The sequence below is a fragment of the Enhydra lutris genome, unplaced genomic scaffold (genome assembly GCF_002288905.1).
Source record: "Enhydra lutris kenyoni isolate GAN:26980312 unplaced genomic scaffold, ASM228890v2 scaffoldscaffold14, whole genome shotgun sequence".
Taxonomy (NCBI): Eukaryota; Metazoa; Chordata; class Mammalia; order Carnivora; family Mustelidae; genus Enhydra; species Enhydra lutris.
Window position 1 is genome coordinate 45,250,966 of NW_019154098.1, and position 26,511 is coordinate 45,277,476.

At 37.9% G+C, this 26,511-nt stretch overlaps 1 protein-coding gene across 1 annotated transcript in view; it reads right to left on the bottom strand.

Annotated features, from left to right (window-relative positions):
* LOC111146693 (solute carrier family 26 member 7) overlaps positions 1-26,511 on the bottom strand; it is a 112,759-nt gene that overhangs the window by 39,009 nt on the left and 47,239 nt on the right. The window contains exons 5-9 of the mRNA XM_022502356.1: positions 25,036-25,200; positions 12,861-13,013; positions 9,152-9,234; positions 6,852-6,999; positions 4,702-4,815 (exon numbers count right to left, since the gene is read on the bottom strand). Coding sequence (XP_022358064.1) covers positions 4,702-4,815; positions 6,852-6,999; positions 9,152-9,234; positions 12,861-13,013; positions 25,036-25,200 — 663 coding nt within the window. The remainder of the gene's footprint in view (positions 1-4,701; positions 4,816-6,851; positions 7,000-9,151; positions 9,235-12,860; positions 13,014-25,035; positions 25,201-26,511) is intronic.

Genomic DNA, 26,511 nt, shown 5'->3' on the forward strand with positions numbered 1-26,511 from the left:
ATTCAAATCAAAACCACATTGAGATACCACCTTACACCAGTTAGAATGGCCAAAATTAACAAGATAGTAAACAACAAATTTTGGAGAGGATGTGGAGAAAGGGAAACCCTCTTACACTGTTGGTGGGAACAAAAGTTGGTGCAGCCACTTTGGAAAGCAGTGTGAAGATTCCTCAAAAAATTAAAAATAGAACTACACTCTGACCTTGCAATTGCACTACTGGGTATTTACCCCAAAGATACATAGTGAAAAGAAGGGCCATATGTACCCCAGTGCTCATAGCAGCAATGGCCACAGTCGCCAAACTGTGGAAAGAACCAAGATGCTCTTCAGTGGCTGAATGGATGAAGAAGATATGGTCCATATATACAATGGAGTATTATGCCTCCATTAGAAAGGATGAATACCCAACTTTTGTATCAACATGGACAGGACTGGAGGAGATTATGCTGAGTGAAATAAGTCAAGCAGGGAAAGTCAATTATCATATGGTTTCATTTATTGTGGAGCATAAGGAATAATATGGAGGACGTTAGGAGAAGGAAAGGAAAAGTGAACTGGGGGAAATCAGAGGGGGAGATGAAGCATGAGAGGCTGTGGACTCTGAGAAACAAACTGAGGGTTTTAGATGGAGGGGGTGGGGGGATGGGTGAGCCTGGTGGTGGGTATTAAGGAGGGCATGTATTGCATGGAGCACTGGGCGTGGTGCATAAACAATGAATCTTGGAACACTGAAAGAAATAAAATTAAGATGTTAAAAAAGAAGAAATGTGTTGGTTTCTGACTATGGCACTTGGTATTAAATGATTAGTATCTTATTTGAATTCAAAAATTTTAATTTAATTTTCGAAAGCACTGAAACACTTTACTACAACTCTCTTGTATGTAAAATGTTCCTAAATGCACTAATACGACCACATGTAGGTCTTGGGCATTTGAGAGGTGGATAGCCCATATTAAAATAGGCTGGAAATGTAAAATACACTCCAGATTTTAAAGACTTAATACAAAAAGAAAATAATGTAAAATATATCATTGACAATTCTTAGATTCTTTGTTGAAATAATATTTTGACTATTGGATAAATCCAATGTATTATTAAATTAATTTTAACAGCTTCTTCTGCTTTTTAAAAATGTGACAACTAAAAAAAATTTAAATTACCTATGCGGCTCCTATTATGTTTCTACTGAACAGCACTTTGTTAAAGTCTGTGATTCTAAGACTGATTTCAAGTGGGATTTTCCTAACTTCAAACATACTGTATTAAGTCTCAATAAAAGCTGCATGACTTCGCCTGTCCCTTTTCATGTCAGCAAAAACCACTAGTTTTATCATAATCAGATACTTTCATTTCATTCATTCTTATCACACATAGTTACTGAACACCTACCATGTGCTGAGTCCTAGACTAGACACTGAGGATGTGGTGGACCAAAGCAGAAGGGATCCTGTTCTCTAAGAGCCTCAGTCAAGGGTAGAAGGCAGGCATCAATCATAAAATCACATTGATGAATGTTTAATGTGCAGTAGAGAACAGCTGTGCCAGAAGGAACAGTGGGATCTGAGGGATGGGAGGAGTTATCTTAGAAGGGAAGGGGAGACAGCCACAGCAGAGGACACAGACACTTGTGGCCCACCCGAAGGAAGAAGGATCCTGGGCCCAAGAGCTGGGAAAGAGGAAGAAAGGAGTCCAAGATGAGACTGTAGAAGGAAGCACTCAGAACCTGGTAGATACTATAAAGGTGTGAATTCCAAGACCCATGCAAAGCCTTTTAAGTGCTTTAGGAGGCAATAACAAGAACATATTTACATTTGAAAATGATAACTTTCTACAGAAATACCAATAATATTTCCAAATAAGAAAAGAGTCTGTTGGTGAAATAATTAACAGTGGAAAATGGTTCCCACTGCTCCTTTAATTAGTTGTCTTTAGCCTGAAAGTTAGAGTTCTTAGGTCTTCTAGACTAATTTACTGAGGATAACTCTAGTTCCTAAAAGAGACAGAACCATTTAAGGGGTTGTTTTGTAAAGTCTTGTCACACAGAAAACAGGTTTCACAGATAGCCTATTTAAAACAAAACTTTTCAGACTTGGCTTTCCCAAGTGCCACGTGCTGAAGATCTAAAACAACTTCAGTGGGAAAGCATTCTCAATCTGGGTATGCCCATTAAATCAGATTCCTTCCCTGTGCAGTTTAATGGGTTGAACAGATTAGTGACCATCCCAACAAGCGGAACAGCATGAAAATACTCTCCTGCTGAGCTTTGTATCTCTGAACTTGTGTTTTGTTAGATTTCTTTCATTTCTTCTGAAGTCTAGAATAAAATGCCATGCAGAAGATAACTCTGAAAAATCGTTAGAGAAGTTCTGTTGCTGTTATTATTCAAACATACGGCCCACAGAACAGAGAAAGGTGCCCCTCCATCCCCACCCTCTTAGTCGAACAAATGCACATCCAACTAAAAGGAAAAAAAGACATCCAAGATTTAAAAATAACTATGTTTTCTCAATATATTGTCCCCTTAGACATTCAATATTTAAAGTTACAAGGATTAATGAGACAGTTTTGTTATTACTAAAAGAGTAATTGGAAAAGTAGTAAAAGCCTAAGGAAACTCCAGGTGTGATATACCCTGAGGTGGAAGACATCACACAGATTCTATTCCAACCTCCTCTTGTCCGTGTGATGGATGAGGAGGCTAACCTGTTCAACATCCCCAGCAAGTTGGAGGGGCGACTTGTAATTGAAACTGCCTTACCGCATTGCAGTCAAACCAGGATTGTCAAACAAAAAGTTCTGGAAAGATTTTATTATAATAAAAATATTGAACAATAATAATAATGCAACCAAAGATCATTGTTAACATTGAAGGAGTATTTATTTAGTGTTCAGGCTTTGGGCAAACTAAGCACATATTAACTCATATAATCCCCATAACAAATACATTACCAGCCAAGTCCAGTCAGGCTAGAAAGGTCAAGTTAGTTGTGTTAAGTCACTCAGTAACCAATGGTGGAGCCAGAACACAGCCCAGGCTCTGGAATGCATGCCTTCAGCCATTTACTTTATTTATCTAGTCTGAACACAAGGAGAGGAAATGGAATATATTTCTACCTCGTGAGAAACCAGGTGGAAACTTGTATAAAATCCTAGAATTTTATATAGATAGATGAGTCCTCAGAGTCGGGGATGATACTGAGTACACTACATATTAAACATTCGAATTTAATCCCCAGACACCTGAGAGTCCAGTTTGCAAGTGTTCATGCCGGCACACATGATAAACCTTGGCTTGAAGTCACTAGTTGCATAAAAGCCAATCAAACTGTCATGTAAAACAAGGTTGAATGACGACATCACATCTCAGCTCATGAGTTGTGGCAATTGTCTCTGAAATTATTATACATTCTGAATTTATTGCTGCTTCCTTTCTGCTCCATGGTATATTCATCAGTAATTTTATGAGTTACTTTTGTGCTATGTTTTAATTTCCATTTACCCATCTTTCTCTTGCCACTTGCCCCCAAGGTCAAGAGCCATATCTTTTTCAAATTCATTCTTCTAAAACCCCCCCAAATGACTTAATATAAAGTAGACCCCTAATAAATGTTTGAGTCATCACATAAAATGTTTTCTAAATTCTCATTCAATTGCTTCAATGATGGTTAGTTGTTAATATTAATTTCTTATAGTAACAACTGCATAAATTTTCATATGTGAAACAATACATATAAGTGCAATAAATGGGAGTTGCTTTAATGATGGTTAGATGTTAATATTAATTTCTTATAGTAACATCTGCATAAATTTTCATAAGTGAAACATTACTTATAAGTGCAAGGTTTGAGGTTGATCTATCTAGGTTCAAATCCCAGCTCTGCCATTCACGAGCTCTGTGACCTAGATAAGTTATTTTAACCCTCTTTTCCTCAGCTCTCTCATATGGAAACTGAAGATAATAATTATACCTCCTTCACAGAATTGCCTAAAGTTTAAAAGAGTCCATTTATATAAAAAGCATGACATATACATATGACATACACATTTATGTAAAAAGTATGACATAGTATATGCTTTCACCAACACTCCCACCATCATCATCATCCAGACAACATCTTCATTATCACCACTGTCTGCCTACCAGCATCCAGCGTAATACCTGGTATAGATGAGGCTCTCAGCAAATGTTGAATTAAGTTCCTAAAACATATATAATTGTTTCTTTAACCCAAAATGTGCACACGTGACTTACCACTTGTCTATATACTTATACATCTCTATAGACAGACATTTCAGCATCAAGGACAGATTTTGCATATAATCGATTTCATTTTATTTAAAGGAAATGAACAAGAAGGAAAATTTTTCAAATTGAATGGCTAGATTAGCAAAACACAAAACCAGCAGCACCACTAGAGGGAGCTTTATTCAAAGGTTGCCAACAGTAATGCTGCCACTAGTAGGATTTCTGTATGCTCCCTGAGTCACTGGGCTTCTGGAAGGATCATTCATAAGAAAGAGACAGACTTTCTCAAAACTAGTTAGAAAAAAGTTGAAGGAGTGAAAATATTTTCAGGACTTTAGAGAGGAGCTCAATTTTCCCCCTTTCCAAAAATGAGAGTAACCAGCAGTTTCCCCCTTTCCAAAAATGAGAGTAACCAGCAGTTTTTTTGGTCCATTCTGAATGATGAACTTACCTGTGTCTTCGCGCCTGTGCTGTACAGGCCGGCAGTCCTTCCCATGGCGGCAGCACTTGGTATGCAGAAGAAAAATGAAGGAATCACATTGCTGAGGCCATGGGCCAAAAATTCCTACGGGATTGACAGTAAGAGAATATATTACTTAATCACTATCAACTTTTGGAGACCACAGGGACATCTTGTCAAAGAATGAAGCTTGTTTGTATTCAATTTCAGTTCTCCTTATTATTTAAAATATATATATATATATATATGTATATATATATATACATACACATATATTTATATGTAAATATACATATAAATATACATAAACTCAATAAAAGTTATATATATATAAAAGTTATATATATATAACTTTTATTGAGTGCTTACAATAAGCCAGAAACTGTTCTAAGCATTTAATGCTCATAACCACCTTCTAGGGAAGTAGGCCATCTACCAATGGCCCCCATAATGATAACTCCAGTGGTTATTTCCTATCTACCTTGCCTAAAAGTGGCCTTTGAGATAGTTTCTCACTTCTTCCTCCTTAGAGGTTCCTTCTAGGTCCTGCTAGGACCTCACACCCTCCTGTTTTCCTCCCACCTCCCTGGCCACTACTTCTCCATTTCCTTTATGGTTCCTTCTCATCTAACCAATCACAAATTTGGACCACTTCTCTCCCTGATCTTAGCTACCCAAATACACATTGACAACTCTCAAATTTACATCTCTAGCCAGGGCCACTCCTCTGTAGTTCAGACTCATATGGCCAACCTGCTACCTAGCATCTCCATTTGGATTGTTGGCAGGTATCCCAAACTTCACCAAATCAGGCTCTTGCTCTCCACCATCCCCAACCGGGTCCTCCCACGTTCTTCCCCACCTCAAGTTCCAATTACTTAAACCAAAAACATTAGAGATGTTTTTGGCTTCTTCCCCTATTCCCAGATAGTATCCACATCCAATCCAGAATCTGTCTTCCTCTCATCTCCTGCACTGTTATATCCCAGTCCAAGTCATCAAATGTTACCTGGATGTTTTCCTGCTTCTGCTGTTGCCAGTAAACAAAACAAACATCCCTGCCCTCAGACAGCTCCACTCTAGTGAGTGAATGCTGACAGTAAACAAGATTAATAATGAAAAACAAAGCAGAGAAGGGAGTGGAAAAATTTGGAGTTTAGGATTTTAGTTTACCAAGGAAGGCCTCCCTGAGAAGGGAAACTTTGAATAAAAGAGGCATGCAGATATCTGAAGGAACAGAGTTCCTGGCAAAGGGAGCAGCAAGTACAAATGTCCTAAGCCAGAAACATGATTAGCAAGGCAGTAAGTGTGGCAAAAACAGAGTGTAAAATGGATACGAGATCAGAGAGGACAGAGAGGGTGGCAGGTGGTGTAGGGCTCTGTGAGGCATGGAAAAGAGGCGTTTCATTTGCATATGATGCGAAGCCACTGGGAGGGTTTGAGATAAGGAACAACATAGTCTGTGTTGTATTCCATTGCATCCCTTGTTCCTAGACCAGTGTCCAGCACATGGCACAGCTCAATACACATCTGTTAAATGAATAAATGTGGGGTTTTTTCATAGATAACAAAACGGAGCACACAGCCAATTAAGGACACATAGCATCAGAGTGAGATTTAGACACAGGTAATAGAACATTCATAACCACTGTCCCACAGCTACCTCCGCAGACCTATGCAGGCATGTAGGGAGGGCCACAAGGATTAAAATAAGAAACTAGCAGAAGTCGTTTCAGAAGTAAATCAGTAAAATTTTCATTCTTTGATATTCTTAAAATAAACCCTTGCGCTCTTTAGTTTTTTACTAACATAAATAATATTAGTGTTATTTTTACTTTGAAATCCATGATTTTTAAAAGTCAGCATGCAATGATAAATATTTGTAGATTCTATCCTAACACCAGAAAGGACATCAAGATGTCCTTCTCCCTAGGGGGAAAAAATTTTATAGTTTAAACCAACCCGTGGAGGCCAGATTTTCAGCTTTCTATGAATGATTTAGAGATTTCTGTTTTGTTCTACCTATTCTTGCTATACACTCAGGGAAGTTATATTTCTCATAAGTTCAACATTGTCAGGGTCTGGGAGTCCGGAGTACCATGACACGACCACCGTAGAGGGGGGGCTGAGGCGTACTCCACCTGGTTGTCATCAACTGAATATTTGTATTTTTTAGCAGATCCTTGAGCCAGAGCCAGGGAGGCCACATAGCCGACAAGTGCCACTCCAAAAGCTTCAGTGATTACTGCAGAGAGGACATTCATGGGGGGAGCTCTAGGTGGAGGGATTCTGTGGAAAGAAAGACCATCAATTTTCATGTAATTTCTGTAACAACTTACACTGAATTCAACTGTGGTAATGACTATGAAGTTTGCCTAGAGGAAGTGAAACACCCATGTGAACAAGGAGCCTTGTGGTTGGAAGCCCTTTGTTTTCAATATTATTTAGCAGAAAAGCAAAATCACAAGGATCACCATGGAGATGGGCTCCATGTCTCCACCGGCATTTATGCCCAGGTTACACTACAGAAACTCTGTCTCAACAAAAATGTCCTGTATCAGAACAAAAGCAGATCTGGAGTGTTCTTTCATTAGAACGTTTCCAAATATGTGATTGGCAGGCGTTAAAGACTATACTTTCTGCCCTGAGTACTACAGTGTTTTATGCAAACAATGGTTTACTGTGAGCTACAATTCTTAAGCTGGTCCCTAAATTTGCCATAATCTTAATTATAATCTTAATTCATAATCTTAATTATGTTTTTAACTCAATCCTTTTACAGTACATTTAACTATGCATCACATATGTTAAGAAAAATGTGTGTAAAGTTTCCATGTACCCTCCGTTGCAAAATACAGTTCCCCAGTTTTTTTTTTTTTCCAGTTCCTCAGCTTTAAGGAAGAGTTTAAAATATTTCTTTCAACTAATACTCAGCCATTGTTTCCTTGTCTTTTGAAAACTACTTGAGCCAAAGGATCATTGTTTATTTATCCCTGATGATGCTTTGGAGGACTTACTTCTCCAAAAATAAACGCAAAATCCCTCTGGGGACAAAGTAGAAGAAAAAGGGAAGATAAATCATGTTGACTTAATATCTAGCAAGAAAGTGGAATGTTCAGCTCTCTCAATTAGCTGTTTCATTTAATCGTCCACACAACCCCACATGAGTGCCACTCCTGCACTCTATGGCAGAGAAAACATTTTAAGAAAGTTTAGGTAATGTACCTAAATCACAAAGTGAATGGTAATGTTGGGGTTCACTGTCTCTTTTCAATGCCACACTCCTTCCATAATTCCTTCAGAGAATGGGTGTGGAAAGGTCACTCAAAATAAAGGAGAATTAAAGCAGGAGGGGGAGACGCATGATTTCTTTTATCCACTTCCTTAAGTTTACACCCAAGAGAAACTGATGCGTAACATTATAGGCCCTAAGATATTTTAATATGACATATAAAAGAGCTGCCATTTCAAAGTATAAGAACTTGTTTCATAAAAATTGAGCTTCCCTAATTATTATTAATAATAAGCTGACCTAGAAACAATAAATTGACTTTTGAAGGTGGAAAAGTAGAGACCCCCTGCAGAAAACCCAAGTTGATTTAAATAACAACCATTAGCTTGTATCTAACATAAAGGTTTAAGACAGGATTTTTAAAAAAATTATCTTTTTAACCCTTGATAATTTTTCTACTGTTCCTCCATTTTAATGTAATGAGAAACCAAAATTTGGGACTGGAAGATAAAAATACAGAGGAAACAACTGTAACTCTGCCCCACATTTATAAGTACCAGTGTTTATACAGCCCATTAAGAGGGAATAACCCTATGACACCCCTCTCTTCCCCAAGGTGTCTTTGTGTTCCTCCAGGCTGTATTTGGCTCAATGTTTTTGCCCTTTTAGGGTGAACACTTCTTGTTAACCTTCCTCTTAGGGTCCAGAGGAAGGCTCTGAGAAACCATACCCTCTTCTCTACTTCTACGCTCTTTTACCTTATACACCACCCAGGCCTGTGGGATTGCTATTTCAAATGATGCTTATGTGCTTTTACTACATTTTAAGTGAAATAAAAATAGTCATAAGAATGCATGTGTGGAATAGGGAACAATAAATCCCAGAGCATGACTATAATTTAGAAATTCAATACCCTCCTTTTTTTCCCCAAATAATATCTTTGTAAATAATTTCCAAATCTTTAACCTGAAGCAATGCTGTATAAAACAGTTGTCAACTTCCCTAGTAATAGGCAAACAGTTTAAAAGGTTACTCTTTCTCCATATGTGTATTGTTTGTTCCTATCATTTTCAAATAGAAATTAATTAAAATTTGTCCCATAGAGGGCCTTTGAAAGAAATGAAATCCATAGCCACCTACCCCAAGACTTTTCCTCCATCATAAACAAACAAACAAAAAAGAAAGAAAGAAAGAAAAAGACTACATTACCCTTTTGGAATATGACCAACTACTTCTAATCCATATGTGATTTCCATATTGGTACAATAACAAGCAAATGATGCAGCAATAATCTGTATGGTTCCATTTGAAAAAAGAAAAAGAAAATTATTACTGGCGTCCCAAACACCTTGAAGCTATTTCTGAAAGCAAACATTGTTTATGTGTCCCATGATTGTCCAGAGTAATGTAGTAGTTGCACAGACTTTTAAAAACTAAGAAAATTTTAAAAATCAAAAAAATGCCTTTGAAACTTGAAAGCACTTAATTTGTAGTCTCAAAAACCAAATGGCATCCCCACAATATGGCTTTTCTAACATTCTTTCCAACAACGTCAATCCAAACATGACTGATTTTGAAGAGGCGCAGAATAGAATATGGGAGTGTATGTGTGTGTACAGATACCATAACCAACCTAAATACATATCTCCTGGAACATGAAGAAATACTTTATATCACAGCACAATTCCCTCCAGGACACCAACTTTCAAGAGTTTGAGATATTGCATAAATGACTACATAGGTCAGTAATCGATAATGATTTACAGTCTCCTTGAATAATTTTGAATTTTGAGCTTTGACTATTTCTTGAAGTAAAATGTACTAGTTAATAACAAGCTGAACTCACTGTTCTTAAAATTACCTCTGTTGGAGTCTCAGGTTCCCTATGCTCTATTATCTGACCTACAATAGGCAAGATCAGGTGTTCTCTGCCTGCATACCTTTAAATCACCTTTAAAAAGGATGCTCAGAACCCAGTTCAGTCTCCGTCATTCTAGCCATGCCACCCCCATGTTTTCCCCCCATTTTCACATTCTCTTTTCATTTTTCTCATAATTTTAGTAGGGACTGGGACTTTCACATGGTTATGGTATCAGTTTGGTATTAGCTTGGATCTACTTATATACTATACATTTTTGTTAAAAAGAGACATACCAATTATCTATTTAAAGTACAAATTTACCACACAGATGGCCAGAAATAAGGTATAACAAAATCACACTAGCAAATTAAGACATATTTAACAATTAATGCCCAATAATTTTATTTTGTAGGGATTTTTCCTATCTGTGTATTTCTCTTCTCTATAATAATATTTAACTTAATTTACAGAGGATTTTAAAACATCAAATAGACTTAAGAAGCAACAGACTTGAGGATTTTTTAAAAAGGCAACAAAACTGTATAGGTTATACTGTTGAACAATAAATATTGTGATATAATAGTGTTTCCTGATGAAGATAGTAGTTAAAAGTTCAGCCTATTAGGTTAGAATCAGAAGCATTAATATATTTAAAAGTTCCTAAGATGATTAATAAATTTTAATTGTTAATAATTTCCATGAAATATTTATATCGGTTCAGAAAATATTGTAAGCTGTAAAAGAAAATATACCACAGCCACAAAATACTGGTTCCTTATTGAAAATGGAAGAATACATGATGTTCAATACCTATAGGCAATATTAAAATTAAGCAATTTAAGCCACTGAATTGGCTTTCAGACAATATCTTATTTCCTCACTCTATCTCTTTGACAAAATTAAATTCCTCTATCAGATGAATCATTGGTTCCCTCTTCAATATTATTATAATATTATATGTGTGTATAAGGCCAGCACTGCCCTTAGACTTGGGGCAACAGGGGATCCTGGTCCAGTCAGGCCCAGTGAGTCAGGGCTTTCTAATCTGGTCCTTTCTAATCTGGCCCTCCCCATAAAGTAAGAGCTTTGTAGGGGTGCCCAACTCACCTGTACTTGTCTTTCTGGACCTCACTTTGGATAGTCAGGAATCTACAGTTTCCTGCTCCAATGGCCCAAGGCTGCTCCCCCAGGTTCATCCTCCCAATGTGGCCCCCGAAGAGGTCAAGAGACAGTTTTGGTGATGAAAGAGTGAGGATGTGTTTGGAGCTTGGAGCAGGAAGAGCCACACATATACATACGAATCCACTCGTGGATCCCACAGAGCTGGAGTAGGAAGAGAAGGGGGCAGGCCAAGGAGTTGGCTCACCCCATGCTGCCTCATTCTGACAGAACTCGAAGGATGGAGAATTCTCCATTCTGACCTTTCAAGGTAATCACTAAGGTGTTTTAGTCAAAATAGGAAAACAGAACTTGCTTTTTTTGGGTTTTGTTTCTCGGGGTATTTTTTAGAGAGAGAGCACATACAAGCAGGGTGGGGAAGGAGGGGGAGGGGAAGAGGGAGGATCTTAGGTAGGCTCCACGCCCAACATGGAGGCCTACATGGGGCTCGATCTCAGAACTCTGGGATTGTGACTTGAGCTGAAATCAGGAGTCAGATGGTTCATCAGTTCAACCACCCAGGCACCCCAGAACATGTTTTATTTAACACTTTGATCTATAACTTTTAATTATTGGGGCCTGCATTAGTACTTTTACCATGGATCCTGCAAATATTAGGGGCAAACTTGTGTAAGAATTACCTCTCCTTTTCTTTTTTATAAGGATAAAGTATATCTTACTACTTTTGCATTGAATAAGTAATTTTTTTATTACTAGCTCAAGGGGCATGTTACTTAAGGTTATTTTCAATTTTTGGTTCATGCAACATACATAATAAAGCTTCCCAAGATAGAATAAGATTTCTTAATACCTATAGGATTTTGGAATAAAATGGTATGTTTCACAGTTGTTGTGAAAACTATTAATAATCACAGTACCCTCCACTTTTATGGCTTATTTGAAATACAAACACACACACACATTAAATAGATCACATATGTTACATGGATCTCCATAAATTATCAGGAGTATAGAATCATACAAGTTCTAGCTATGGAGAGAGGCCATCCACGTGAGCTCTACAAAAGTAGAGTTAGTTTCCAACGTGCTAGGTTTATCTATTTATGAAAACCTACCATTTCAGCAATATAAACGACTATTTCAAGAGGTGAAATTATTTAGACATCACTTGTTCTGTACATGTGTAACCCAAAGACCATTAAAAAACTAAAGCCAATTAATGATTAAATTAGTAGACTGTGGTTGTGTTAACATTACATTTTCAACTTAATGCTTTGTTTAATTAAGAGTTCCCATTAGAGGCTCTTAAAATTTCAAAATGTGTTTTTTAATGCATAACCCATAAACCTTAAACCATAAACCTTAATGCAAAGTATAATTCATTGTTTGGCCAGCTATAGCAACAAAAAATATCTTAGAGAACCAGCCCCGGCCAGTGAAAATCATGAGTGTTCTTTCAATAAAGCAAAATTAGGTTGGTAAAAAAAAAAAGTGTTAATAACTCTACCAATCACTGATGGACATTTGTCAACTAATAATACTTCTATGCATATCATACAGAAGCCACATCAATAGGATATGATATCCCTTTTTACTGCTTTAAAGAGAATCATTCCAGAAATCTTTTGAGTCTTACCCTCAGAAATGTCTCCTTATTTAAAATCTTAAGTTATATGTTCTATTATTTCTATAAAAAAATTACAAGCGTATGAGAAATGCTATGTAAATTGAAAACATGTGTGCCTCCTTTTTAAAATTATTGACTCAAACTGTTTCCTGTTCTTACATTAATGTATAGCCACGCAAAATTAGCCCTCCTTTAATGAGAGACAGGAATAGCTGTGGGTTACTGTGAACGATATAGGGAGCCTCTGCAGATTACCCCAACAACAAGCAAGCACTGTAAGGCACAATGCTAAATGTTGATTTCATACTTACCAAAACTAAATCTACAGGAAGGACAACTTTAATTTTCCTTTTAAACTGTTCATTCAGCTCCTTAACCAGAACGAGCACCACGATACTCAGCAAAGATAACAGCAGTGCCTCCAGTCGAACAGACTTGATGTTTTCAAAGACATATGCGTAGATCTGCAGTGACGAGGGAACATGCAAGCAACACTCGGGGTCATCCACAACAGACCAACACTGAAATCTGGCTCCAAATGAACTCATTGATGTTTTGCAAAAATCACGTTAAGGGGTGGGATGTGGAAAGGTGGGCATAAAGTGTGGTCGGCGCTAACGCAGAGCAACCTATAATTCATTTGCATGTACAAAACCGCTTTGTCCCTGACTCTTCCACTAAACTCAGGGGTCGCTCCTTCCTACATAAGGACACTGCTAGAGAGGATGACTCTTCCGGGGCCTTCGTCGGGCAGAGACACTAAAACTCATTGCCCACATGCAGATTCATCAGGCTCTTCCTCAAACTGCAGGATAGAACAAGCACATGCACTTTAAATATCTGTGGATGCATCTGGAAAGTTAAGAGCTCTGCATAAGGAGGTATTTGCGTTGATCTGTATCTTCCAAATTCTCTCTTGCGAAGATATATCACTTGTATAATTTTAAAAGTTTTTAAATAAGCCTTAAATGCTTATCTTCAACATGTCCCTTAACTCCTCCTTCTGTTGGATCATGCTGACTCTGATTTTTATAAGCTCACTTTTATTTGTCCACAACAGATTCTTCGAGTCATTTCAGGTGATAAAAACTAGCTTTTGCTCTAGGTCACAGGCTATTCTTACAGCAGCCCAGCTTGTTGGCATTCTTGTTGGCATTCTTGTTGGCAACTTGTTGAGATACTCTGGTATCTCAAGTATGAGCTGACCATAACTAAAAATACTGGATCAAAATATTACGTACACAGTGGATCAAAAGAGCTCACATAGACTATGTTCTTCAGGATCTCCTAAAATTCTGCTTAGTAGGTTTCCTAATCAAAGGACTTAACCCATCTGGTCTAGAGATCTGGTCCAGGGATGGTATAAGGAGGTACATCAGGTTCAGTTTACCCGAACCTGAATTCTAGAGGTTAAACGTTATCATTCACACTGTAACTCTTGCAAACAAACAAATTAAATAAACTCAGTTAAACTGAAGCTTCACTGAGTGAAAGGGACCACAGTAGGTAATCCAGAATCCCTTTTGCCCACAGTTTAAAAACAAAACAACAAAACCAACAGAAACAAAACAAAAACAACCCAAAAAACCCCACTACTTGTGTATCAGATACATTAAGGAATAATTAGGGATCAGAATAGCTTTACCTGTTATCTTTTTCCCAGTATTCTATTTTATCCCACACTACCTGAAAAGAAAATTAGGTACTACAATATCATAGCTATCTGAGATGCAGACAACAATTTTTTCTGTCTCTCCATGCTGTGGACAGTAATTGCTCACAGTAATTCCTACAGCAAGTGAAGGAGCAAGTTCTATTTCTCATAGTCATCCCTTACTCAAAGTAGAGGACTAAAATTCAAAAGGCCTCTCAGTGAAATATATCCTATAGGGGATAGGGTTAGAGGAATGTCAAGAAAATTTTGTCCAGATACATTGCTTTCTGATGATTTAAGGACAAAAATGAGGATATCATTCAGATGATTTGTCAAGAAAAAACACAAGCATCCAAATGTTTTAAAGGGTTTAGAGGATTATTCCTTCTGTTTTATGGTATTAAAAGTATGCCACGAAAGTGCCTGTCTAAGAAAGGGGGGAAGGGCTACGCTCAACCGCCAAGCCATACCAAATTTGCTATAATGTGCATTTTGAGAACATGTGTTTGCAATAATAAAAATGACCACCCCAGAATGAAAGGAATGAGAAAAGCCCCCCCAGGGTTTTTATTGTCTGTCTGGGTTAAACAACAACTTGTAGGGCAAAGCACTTCTCACAAGATGCTCCAGAAGAATGGTGGGGGTGGGCAAAGGCTTGTTACAACCAGCTCGAAAACCACAATAGAAAAGCAGGCTGATGAGGAGTGTCATCCTAATGACTGTCATGTGGTCCCACAGGAAGAAGTCACAGCTGAAGTCAGCTTGCAGGCCACGAGTGGCATATGGAGACAGAGACAGGAACAGGGAGAGGGATACAAGCGGATATGCAAACACATACAAACACATAATTACATATGTTCGTTTAATGCAGGTCTAGGCATCCTAAGCACACATCAAAATTTCTCATTGCTCATCAATCCAGTCATCTGGGAATGCTATCACACGCTAAGCTCCAGTGGATAAAAACTCCCACCGAAGAGCATCTTTCCCTCAGAAGAGCAGAGGCAGTTTAATACGTGTGTGGATAAATGGTGTCATCAGAACTGACCACTTTAACAAAACAGGAGTTCAGTTCATTTTGAAACTATAATGCTAATTCTTTAAATTGGCTGTTTACTACGACTTGACATTAAATGAAAACTATTGGTATGTCCAAACAAATCCGTTTTGAGATATTTCAAAGAATAAAAGTAGTCTACTCACGATACATACGTTGTTTCTCACTGTTTTCTTGACAGATGAGATTTTTCTGAAGTAGTTAATAGATGTCTGCACGCCCACGCACAAATTTTTTTTTAAGATTTTATTTATTTATTTATTTATTTGAGAGAGAGAACATGAGCAAAAGAGCACAAGCAGTGGGGAACAGTAGAGGGAGAGGAAGAAGCAGACTTTGCGCTGAGCAGGGAGCCCAGTGTAGGGCCCTATCTCAGGACCCCAAGGTCATGACCTGAGCTGAAGGCAGTCACTTAATTGACTGAACCACCCAGGTGCCCCAACAAATTTATTTATAGAATGTGTTCTTATCTGAGTTGGCCAATCTTTTTTTTGTTGTTTAACTGATGGATTTTCAACTTCTGGAATAGTGTCTGGCAGATGGACACTCAATAAATATTGCTGAATGAGTAAATACTTTGGTCTAATGTAGTAAAAATAATAATAAATAGGAGACTTTAACTTGAATAAGCAGAATGATGAAGAGAGACAGGACCCAGAGTTTTCTTTTCTCACTATCAATACTTGAGCTATATCACATTATGGGGCTTTGTAGCTATCATTTATTAATCACTCAACATGTTTATTGAAGTTTTATTATAGGCAAGGTCTTGAGCTAAATATTAAAGCTACTATTGCAGTAAATTTCAAGTAATCGATTTTTTATATCTTCTATCTGATCTAAATAATCAGATTTTTAATAACTCCATCTTTATAAGAATGAGGCAAAATCCAAAGCTGAAAAAACTCATATTTGGGATTTAGTTAAGGAAAAAAAAAAAAACAGGCAAGGGAGGTTGTACCCATTCAATAGTTTCTCATTATGTAACTGAAAAAGCTAAATTATGTCCATTTTGTTAAACTTCATAAGGCAAAGGGAAAGATCTTAAATGTTTAGAAATGTTAGTAAGTATAAAAAAACTAATGGATTTTCTGTCCAATACTCAATTAACCAGAAATTTCTATCAATCAAATATCCTTTCCACTAGCATTCTCCATGCTCTACGTATTGCTATAATGAAATGTCCACGACAGAAACAAAATGTTTTTAATTTTTAAGTATATAATGTTATCATTGACAATTCTTCAGTAGCAGTGATGAGTATATTTCTGAACTATCTATAAAGGGACCACATGAAATATGCTAACATATATTTTATGCCAAAAAGAACACATAATCCCCTTAGTATAGTTATTTATCATTCCTGTGCTATTTTTGTATTAGGAATCTGTCATAAATCACTTTATGTTTCACTGGAAAAACAAGAGTGATGGTACAATCAGCAAACCTTAATAAAGCTGTCAGCATTCTACTTTATAGTAGGTATAAAGTACTAATCTGTGATCCACAAGTCTTGATTCCCAATATATGACTTTGAGTCTGTCATCAACCACAAAACCAGGAATATCTCTAGGAAAAAAAAACTGTAACATTCATAAATGCTTCTACCATGTGTTCAGACTGTGGTCTGAAAACACTTGTGGCATCATCTGTGCACAGATATTTGTCTCAAATCCAACAAGTGCACTTACAAGAGACAGAAGAGGAGAAGACATGAACACAAAGCAGAAGGGGCTTTGGGGTAACCAAGGCACAGTTTGGTTGATGTAGCCACAAGCCAAGGATGCCTGGAGCCACCAGAAGCTGGAAGACAAGGAAGGATTCCCCTAGAACCTTCAGATAGATCATGGCCCTGCTAATACCTTGATTTTTGGACTTCTGGACTCCAGAAATGTGAGAATAAAGTTCTCTGTGTTTAGTCCCCAGGTTTCTGGTAATTTGTAATAGTAGCCACAGGACACTAACATAGTTACCAAGTCAAATGCTTTTCACTGTGTTCCCCTAAAGTTCATATGCTAAGGCTCTAACCCCCAGTACCTCATTAGGTGACTATATTTGGAGAGAGGGCCTTTAAAGAGGTAATTAAATTAAAATGAGGCCATTAGAGTGGGCTCTAATCCAATTTAACACCTGCTGTTATAAAAAGAGGAGATGATGACCTACAGAGAGACACCAGGGAAGTGCGTGGTCAGGGGGAAGACCATGTGAAGAGGCAGGAGGGGGGCCATCTGCAAGCCAAGGAGAGAGAGCAATCCCAGAGGAAACTACTATGCTGGCACCCGGATGATATCCAGCCTCCAGAACTGTGAGAAGAGCCATTTCTGCTGTTGGATCCACCTAGCCTGCGGCCATTTGTTACAACAGCCTTACCAAATGAACACAGAGGATATTCCCCTCTTCAAGTTGACTGAGATAGAAGTCTTTCTAAAACACAAAGTGAAACTTAACAGAAAGCTTTTAGTAACTGTCACTCCTTGAATCCGTACAGTGCATTCACCTTAACCCTTTCTTTCCCCCTGAACAGAGGAATTTTTATATTTTCACCACCACACACAGATGTGGGGAAGGCAGCTCCTGGTAGAAAGAACAGGAGAGCCTATTTCAATATCATCATTCTCTAGAAAGCAGAAGAAGTAACATTTCTAGGCACTAGGCTATCTGATGTGCAGTGACTCATTTAATTTCCCAATTAATACAAGGTGAGTATTATCATTTCTCCTTTGCTCTATCCCATTACCCACCTTCATTACAAGAGCTGGCTTCCTTCATTAACATTATCTGGGATGATCTTGTTCACCAATCTGTCTCCTCCTGCCCTATTTCATGCCCACCTCAGTATTTCAATAAAACTCCATGGGAACAGGGATATTAATTCTCAACTGCATCTTCAGTGCCCAAGAAGCAGTCAGCTAGTATTTGCAGAGGAACTCTATTCTAGTGGTTCTTAAATCAAGGATGCATACATACTAATATCTTCCCATCCACGTGTAGTTCCTAAAATCTCCCCAAATTAATCTGTTGAAGATTTCTGATTTTGAAGCCTCACACTTAGTCCAACTCTCCCACCTAGCAGGTGGAGAGACAAGTCCACTCTCAGCCCTGGCTTTTGTTCTTAAAGGCAGCTTTCACATCCTTGGGGCCTTTAAACATGAGCTACGGTTGCTCAGACAAGTCCTCTCCCTGCCTCAACTCACTTTCAAATTCATTATATTTGAATCCCATCTCTAAGCAGATATAGATTCTTCTTGGAGATCCCTAAAGCCATATCCAATCCCTCCAAAATTGATGTGAGTACTAGTTCGCTCTGTTCTTAAGAATTTGATGTCTCCTCTAAACTTTGCCTATATATCATTGTATCATTAAACATTTTAGGGTCAGTATTGTTAAATCAAACTCCTCAAATCCCTCTACTTCTTAAAGTCACTCAAACAGAAAAACAAGAGAAATATATTAAGCTGAAAGCTTAACCCCAGGCTGTGTTTTCATAAATACAAACAAAACCTCCAAAGATAGGGAAAAAAATAAAAACCCACATTCCATTTATTTTTTTTACATAATTATATGCAAACTTCTGATCAACAAGTGCTTCTCACACTGGGAATAAATCCATTCACTATTGGGGTGCCTGGATGGCTCAGTGGGTTAAGCCTCTGCCTCCGGCTCCGGTCATGATCTCAGGGTCCTGGGATCGAGCCCCTCATTGGGCTCTCTGCTTAGCGGGGAGACTGCTTCCTCCTCTCTCCCTCTCTGCCTGCCTCTCTGCCTACTTGTGATCTCTGTCTGTCAAATAAATAAATAAAATCTTTTAAAAAAATCCATTCACTCTTGCTTTAAGGGATAAATTAAGTCTGCAACCAAAATGTGAACTAGGGGAAGTATGGGGTGCTCAACTCTAGAAACAACAGGGCACACAAAACTCACAACACATACAACCAAGCTCACCACAGCCTTGGTAGCATCCGGCCATCCCTTGTTTAGGAGATGAAGTTTAACTTGAATCACTTGAGCATGGATTTCATAGTGCTTTGATTTTCAGTGAGTTGTGGGGCATAGAGAGAGCTCAACCCAAGATGGTTGAGTTGCAAAAATGAACTGCCCTCTGATTTAGAATTTTAAAGTAATCTTTGTTATAAATTCCCACATAATTGTTCCGTATCCAAATTAAACCTGCCACATTCTCTATCCCCAACGTCACTGACTGAATCAAGCTGCAGGTGAACATTCCTTTCCTCTCCCCTTCAATTTATTCTGTCCATTTTTCAGGGTATATTGTACATCCCAGCAATTCACAACAGATATGTCACAGTAACTGAAGAGAAAACATAGGCTTTCCTAAACCACCAAAGTGTGTTCTTCATTCAGAATTCCCAGAGGGCCTAGGTCTTCAAAGTAGATTAATTCTCCACATATAAACCTCATTTGTACATATTTAATTGTGAGCTCATTCTCTATTAAAAAAAATGTTTTATTGGCTCTGATTTCCTTCTGATGTTTCTACCCCATTTTATTAACATTCTTGGTTCCTGCCTTGCAGCCTTCGGGGATGTCCAAACTAGAAAATGCTTGCTTGTACTTCAGGGATTGGGGTGGGAATGAAACTGTTTTTCAGTCCTGAAACTCCTCAGATTTAAGGAAGGAAATAAAAACTTCCAAGAAGGGTAATTGAATATGTTGCCAAGCTTGCCTTGTGCTCTTGGGTTTAATGTACAGAACTGTACATAATTATTTAGAACAGTACTCACATGAAGCCATGCCAATGAGACTAACTCAGCCAAATTTATCATATGTTGCTCCAGGCTGAGACACTGGCGCCATCTCAAAGAAACCCACATGTGCTAATAGGAACTAGGAATTTTTGTAATTTTTATTGTGCCTTTTGGGGAAACATCCTTTCTAACAAAAGATACATCATCATTTCTCAATTAAAAAAAAAAAAAAACAATGAATTTTGGAACACTGAAAAAAAAAGATTAAATTAAATTTAAAAAAATATTCTAGAGAAGAATTAAACTTTTCCCTCTTATGTATGTGGGGAACCAACTATCAGTCAAATATTCGAATTGTAAGAAAGACAGGAATAAAATAGTGTCACTGGTTTGCCAGAGTCCCAAGACAGAATGTTATTGCTCCTGCTTAGTGTGAAATGTATTCCAGCACTGTTATAATTTGTTAAGTGAGTTTTTAACTATTGGGGTGGTGAGCTGAATAGATGGAAATATTTTTAAATAAAAATAAACAAAAATATAGCATTTCTTGAATTCTGATGACTAACTCTCATTATAAACAGCAGATACAGTTATTTTTTTTAAGTTTTATAAATTTTGAAGTCATCTTTCTAAGTTGCAAGAAGAGATATAACTTTGTTTTACTGTTTAGCTTTGGTTATCTGATCGAGTCCTCCAAAGTTTACAGGAAAACCATCTATTACAATTCTATTATTATTAATAGACAGAAGTATCTTTTACATAAGAAGCTCTTTCAAAAATCTTAAATTTGTTATATCCAACAATGCATTACTAGTACAAAGATAATGGCTTCTGTTTAATGAATATGTTCTAGGCATTTCACTTAGGGAATGAATCCCGATAGGTATAATTATCATCAGTTTATGAAACAGGCAACCAGAAGTCAAAGATACTTGATTTGGTCAAGACCAGAGTTATGATCTGAATATGGGCTTCTAAAATTCTCAAGTTTTTTCTCCTGTTGCCTCTTTCTAAGGAAAAGAAAAGATGAATTATGGCCTACCTGACTGTATGGACCCTAAATAAAATCAGCAGAGCTAAAAGTCAACTCAGAGAAAAAAACTGATTTTTACCCAATAAGTAACTAAAAAAGAATGTGCAATACTTCAAAGATCATTAAGAAATAGCCATAATTTAAAATTTATTAGAGGTATATGAATTTAGAGATAAAACTTGCATAACAAAGGAGAAAGTAAAACATGATGCATGAGGAAATTTGGGAAGTTAAATAAGAAAGATGAATTTTGCCTAATTCTACCCACTTTTCTTGGGAATCAAGGAAATCATAAGGGTGTACATGGGGATCTATCTGCATATAAAGATCCTAGAAATTCTGAAAGAGGTACTCGAAGGACCAGGAGCTGAAAGCTTTAGTAGGCTTTAACACTTATTGGAGATCCCCTCCTCTGATGAAGCTTCTTACCAGTTTTCAGCTAGAAGAGAAGAAGTGGCCTCTCTGATCTTAGCTGGCATTGGTGGCATGTGATCTACATGGCAGATGTAGAAAGGGGAGAAGCATTAGGGCACATCTATTTCTTACGACCTATCAGACATCTGTTCTACAATCTGACAGGGCAGAATCTGCCACCAGGTGTTTCTGATTCAAACTGCTCTTTAAAAATGTTTTGCTGAGGCAAGAACACCCACCAGTTCAGAGTGACCAAAGGGATAGAGATTTTAGATATTCAAACTAGAGAATCAGATTCTCTTAGTAGCACAGCATCAGGCATCCCCCAGGTAGAAGACACTTAAGAAACCATCCCCATGGCGGAAAGGAGAGACCCCAACCTCCAGTGACCTCAGAACAGGATGAAGGCAGAAGGTGACATTGATAGCAAAGATCACAACAATCAAAATTAATCAACAGACATTTTCGTTGGCCAAACTTGAATTCTTTTAAGAAAAATGAGTGTTCCGGCTGAGAAAATTAGGCATGACCACTGACTCTTATACAAGAGTCTCAAATACTTTAGATATTAATTTATGCTCCAAAGATAACCAGCTACATATTCTTTATCACCCATCAGCCTGAGTAGCTTTCAAAAAGAATAGAAGAGTTGTGAAACCTCAGAGGTAGGAAACATAGTCAAAAAGTGAACAATCCCCCAATGTGTTAATTCACCCTCTTCTGGGTTCTCTGGCCCTGATGATCAAGGCCTCCATTTTATTTTCTGTTCTATACCTCAGAGCTGAGTTCAGCTTTGGTCCTGCACACCCCACCCAAACGAGCTAGGGGCAAGTTCACACTTACATTATCATCATCAGCTTCCTCAGCCTAACTACACCAAAGCTCACTTTGCAAACATCCCAGTAGAACCCATGCATGACACAAAACTTATTTCTTTTTCTTTCTTTTTTTTTTTTTTTAAAGATTTTATTTATTTATTTGACAGACAGAGATCACAAGTAGGCAGAGAAGCCGGCAAAGAGAGAGGAGGAAGCAGGCTCCCTGCCGAGCAGAGAGCCCGATGCGGGGCTCGATCCCAGGACCCTGGGATCATGACCTGAGCTGAAGGCAGAGGCTTTAACCCACTGAGCCACCCAGGTGCCCCCACAAAACTTATTTCTTAATCTAAAGCTCAGATCGCCACAATTTTTGACGTAAAATAACCACATTCATTTTTGAAACCCTGGCAAAGAATCAAAGCACCATTCCAACCCAGCAACTAAACAGTGTAGGACTCTGGGACACGGAAAAGCAATAGCAACTTTCTTCATTTTCCCTCAGCACACAGCTTAGCAATTCCCACCAACTGAATACGGTGACTGTAAAGCCACCCATCTATAAATATTTTAAAATCTGATCCTGTTTCATTGTGAGAACTTAACCCCTTGCCTCCAACAAGCCACACAGGATTTGACAGACAAGGCAAAGATTAAGTAGCTTACAGTTTTCCTCACAAGAAAATAAAATGGAAAAAAGAAATCATACACAAAACACTTTAACATGGCATTTCATATACTTGCCATGAGAGAGACAAGCTGAAAGACTGAATGTCATTCCCCTATCAGGCTCTCCTGCCTCTTTTAACAGAACTAGAGAAAGGAGGGATGATTATTTGTGTGTGAATATGACTGAAGAGGCTAATTTGTAATTCATTCACAGTTCCTTACACTTCCCACGCACAGATGAGCACACCATTCAGGAAGGTCAAGACAGAATCCAGTGCTGATTTGGTTCTCTGGTGTAGACCTGGTGTCACCAGAAGTCGTAAGGGACCCGTCACCTGACGGCTTACAGCTACTTTGGTCTGCATTCCTTTGATCTGGGGCCTCCAGGCTCAGTTCCAGCGCTCTTGTTTTAGTTTTTAAGCTCTCTTATAATGAATGAGTCATTGAGCAGGATATTACCTAAATAGCAAAAATTCAGAACCAGCTTCCAGCTCCATGTTGCCAACTGCTATCTTTATGGACTGCTTTACCAGTCACTCACAGAAACACACACTTAAGCAGATTAGATAATACTACTTTTCAGGTACCAGAGTGACAAATTTTAAAAATAGTAATAATTAGAGTTGACAATGATAAGGCGAATGTGCAATATTAATGAGCACAACTTTTCAGACTGAAATTTGGCAAACATCTTATATCCTTCTGATCCAGTAATTCCATTACTAGGAATTTATCCCAATAAAATAATTAGTGATGCAGATAATAACATACAAATAACAAAGATCCTCGTGAAGCTGTGTATAATAGTGAAACACCACAAACTACCATAACATCAGGCATTAGATGAAGAAATTATTTTACTTATATGTTAAGCTACTATTTAGCCTTTAAGATCAAGAAAATTGAGAGTCAGAATTCTCTCATTATAAAACATTAATGTTACTTAGTATGCAGCATTATATTGTGGGAGCTCAGGATGTGCCACCCCAAAATATACCTGTTTGACATAAGGATTATCTTCAGGTTGTTATTTTGAGAAACAGCAGACACAAGGAAGCTCTGGAAACAGGATATAAGTGACCCTTTTGTAAGAGAAATTTACATTCATAAAGGAACTCTCCACCTATAAGGTGTCTCCCTCTCTGTAGAAGGAAAGGGTGACTCTAACTCACAAAGTATTCCCATCAAGAAGAAGGAACAACTTAAATCTGCACAGCAAACCTTATCCCTGTTTATAGTACTTTCCCTGGTCACCTTCCCATAACTTGGCTCCGCACACTCTTTCCTCATTTGTTTTGGGTGAAGAAAGTATTTACACCCAAATTCTAGCCTTTCTCAAGTTACTCATCTCTGAGTTTCTCCCTTGCCTATATGATACCCATGTTAATAAACTTGTTGGTTTTCTCTGGTTAATCTGGTTTTTTGTTAGAGGGTCCACAGCTCAGAACCTAGAAGAGTAGAATGGAAATATTTTTTTTTCCTTCTCTACTACATAAAATTAAGAAATTAAGTAAAATGAAGTTTGGTTGCCCTCCAGTTTATTGATGAAACATTCATTTTCTTATAAAGCTCCATAGGATATGACTTCCTGAGCAGTCAGAGATTTTAGGTCAGCTTCAAAAAGGGACAAAAACAATGGAGTATTATTAGGGTAATATTTTGAAATTGGCCATAGGTTCCTCTCTCAGGTTCAAGTGACTTTTAGTAGCTCATTGTCGGCCACTGGGGCTCCGGCCACCAATTTTGCCCAGGCCTGTGATTTGAGCCAAACTGGAGTTCACAATACTGAATGAAAGTGGTAGAGTGTCCTGTAGTCAAACTGGGCCCCAATCCCAGTAGATGACTTCCATGAGAAGTTGCAACAGAGCTGGCTCTTGGAAAAATTCCAGTTATTTTTTTCTAATCATGACCCCAAATTATATCATACTCAATTTTTATCAAGAATTGCTTCCAAAATTAGTAGATAGAACATATTAAGTTAGCTTCATATCCTAAATTACATTAAAAGTATCCCAAAACGATTGTATTTAAACCCACGTTCCATACCTACCAAAAAATCTCAGTATTAGAATTCACCGAATTCTACTTTGTGAAACACACTCCCAAAATACACGAACAAAGACATATGGAAAGCTCACGTAAAAGAATCCAAGTGGTCCAGATATATATGGCATTTTCATTCCCAGGAGATACTTGACTTGTGAAGTCACAACATGGGTGGCAGCCCCGGTCGTCATCGCACTGATCACGGGCTCCGTAAGCAGGAAGGTGGCACTGCCCAGCTGCAGTGCAAACATGGCCACCTAAGAGGACAAAGGAGAGTGACATTTCCCAGACTTTCTAGAGGAATTAATGTCCAACACATTTTCATGTTCATTCCACACAGACCTGAAGAACTCACACGAAATGGGATTCTGAAATCTTATTTATTCAATATCTGAAGTTTTTCTTGAAAATATAACTAGGTTCCAAGACTTTCCAAATATTCTTAGGTATAGTGTAAGTGCTCCAATTAAAAGGAACACATCTTTCACCCCTGAAAATTCACTTCTTTTTTCTCTTTTCCTCATCATAAAAAGGGGAAATATGCTCATATCAGTTCATAGATGGGGCTCTGTGGAGAAAAATTAAATTTGCATTATCATTTAATTTAAGAAAAATTCAGAAGGACATGATGCACTACTCCACACCCAGGAGGCTTAAAACCTCAAAAGCACTGAAGAAAAAAACCCATTTCTTGAGTTTCTCCCTGGTTCTGAGAAATAGGAACACTTTCATGACTAGAAACTCTGTCAAGTGGCTCCAAATGGCCAATTCTAACAAGAAGATATGAGGACTTATTTGTATGTGGAAAAGAGCAAAAGACAGAGGTAAATTAAAGGGATATGAATTCAGAAACCCAGGAATCAGTAGAAAAGTCATTTTCCTTAAACAGTCCCTATCTACTCGTAGCATCGTATTCCATGGCAAAACCATGTCATGACCAGGCATAATGATCAGGAGTGAGTAGAAGCTGTGCATTGAGTTCTGCTGGGCAAAAGATGACCGGAAGAATCAAAACTCTCCTCTCTCACTATTAACACAGCAGCAGTTAGTGTCCTTCCTTTGCCAGAGAGAGAGAGCTTTCAGAAGATGGCCCATCCTCTCACTGAATACAACTGTGTAAACTCCATCAGGGAAACTGCAAAACACAAAATTCAGTCTTTTAAAAGTAACATTAAATTACATTCATGAGTTTCCACACCGGAAAAGGGATACTAAGTGGGTCATGTTGATAGAACCTTTCAGTGTGTTAATTATAATATTTAGGTCAGGTCTTAAAATTCCTGCTGGAAAATAAGATTAATTATTAAAAATCAGAGGAAAGAATGACAATGAGATCTCATTCTATGAAGAGCTCACAGTGATGGGAAAGAGAAGTATAAAGTTCTGTCTGATAACTCTAGAGCATAAGTTGCAAAATATGTCCTTGCTATCATGTTGCAAGGCCCTTTGACCAAAAGCAATCACGCTCTGAACTTGCACCAGAGTAGAGTTTCCTCAAATCTGAAAACCTAGGTCCTAATCCTGCTCCTAGCCTGACATCCTAGCTGTGTGACTATAGAAAACCTACT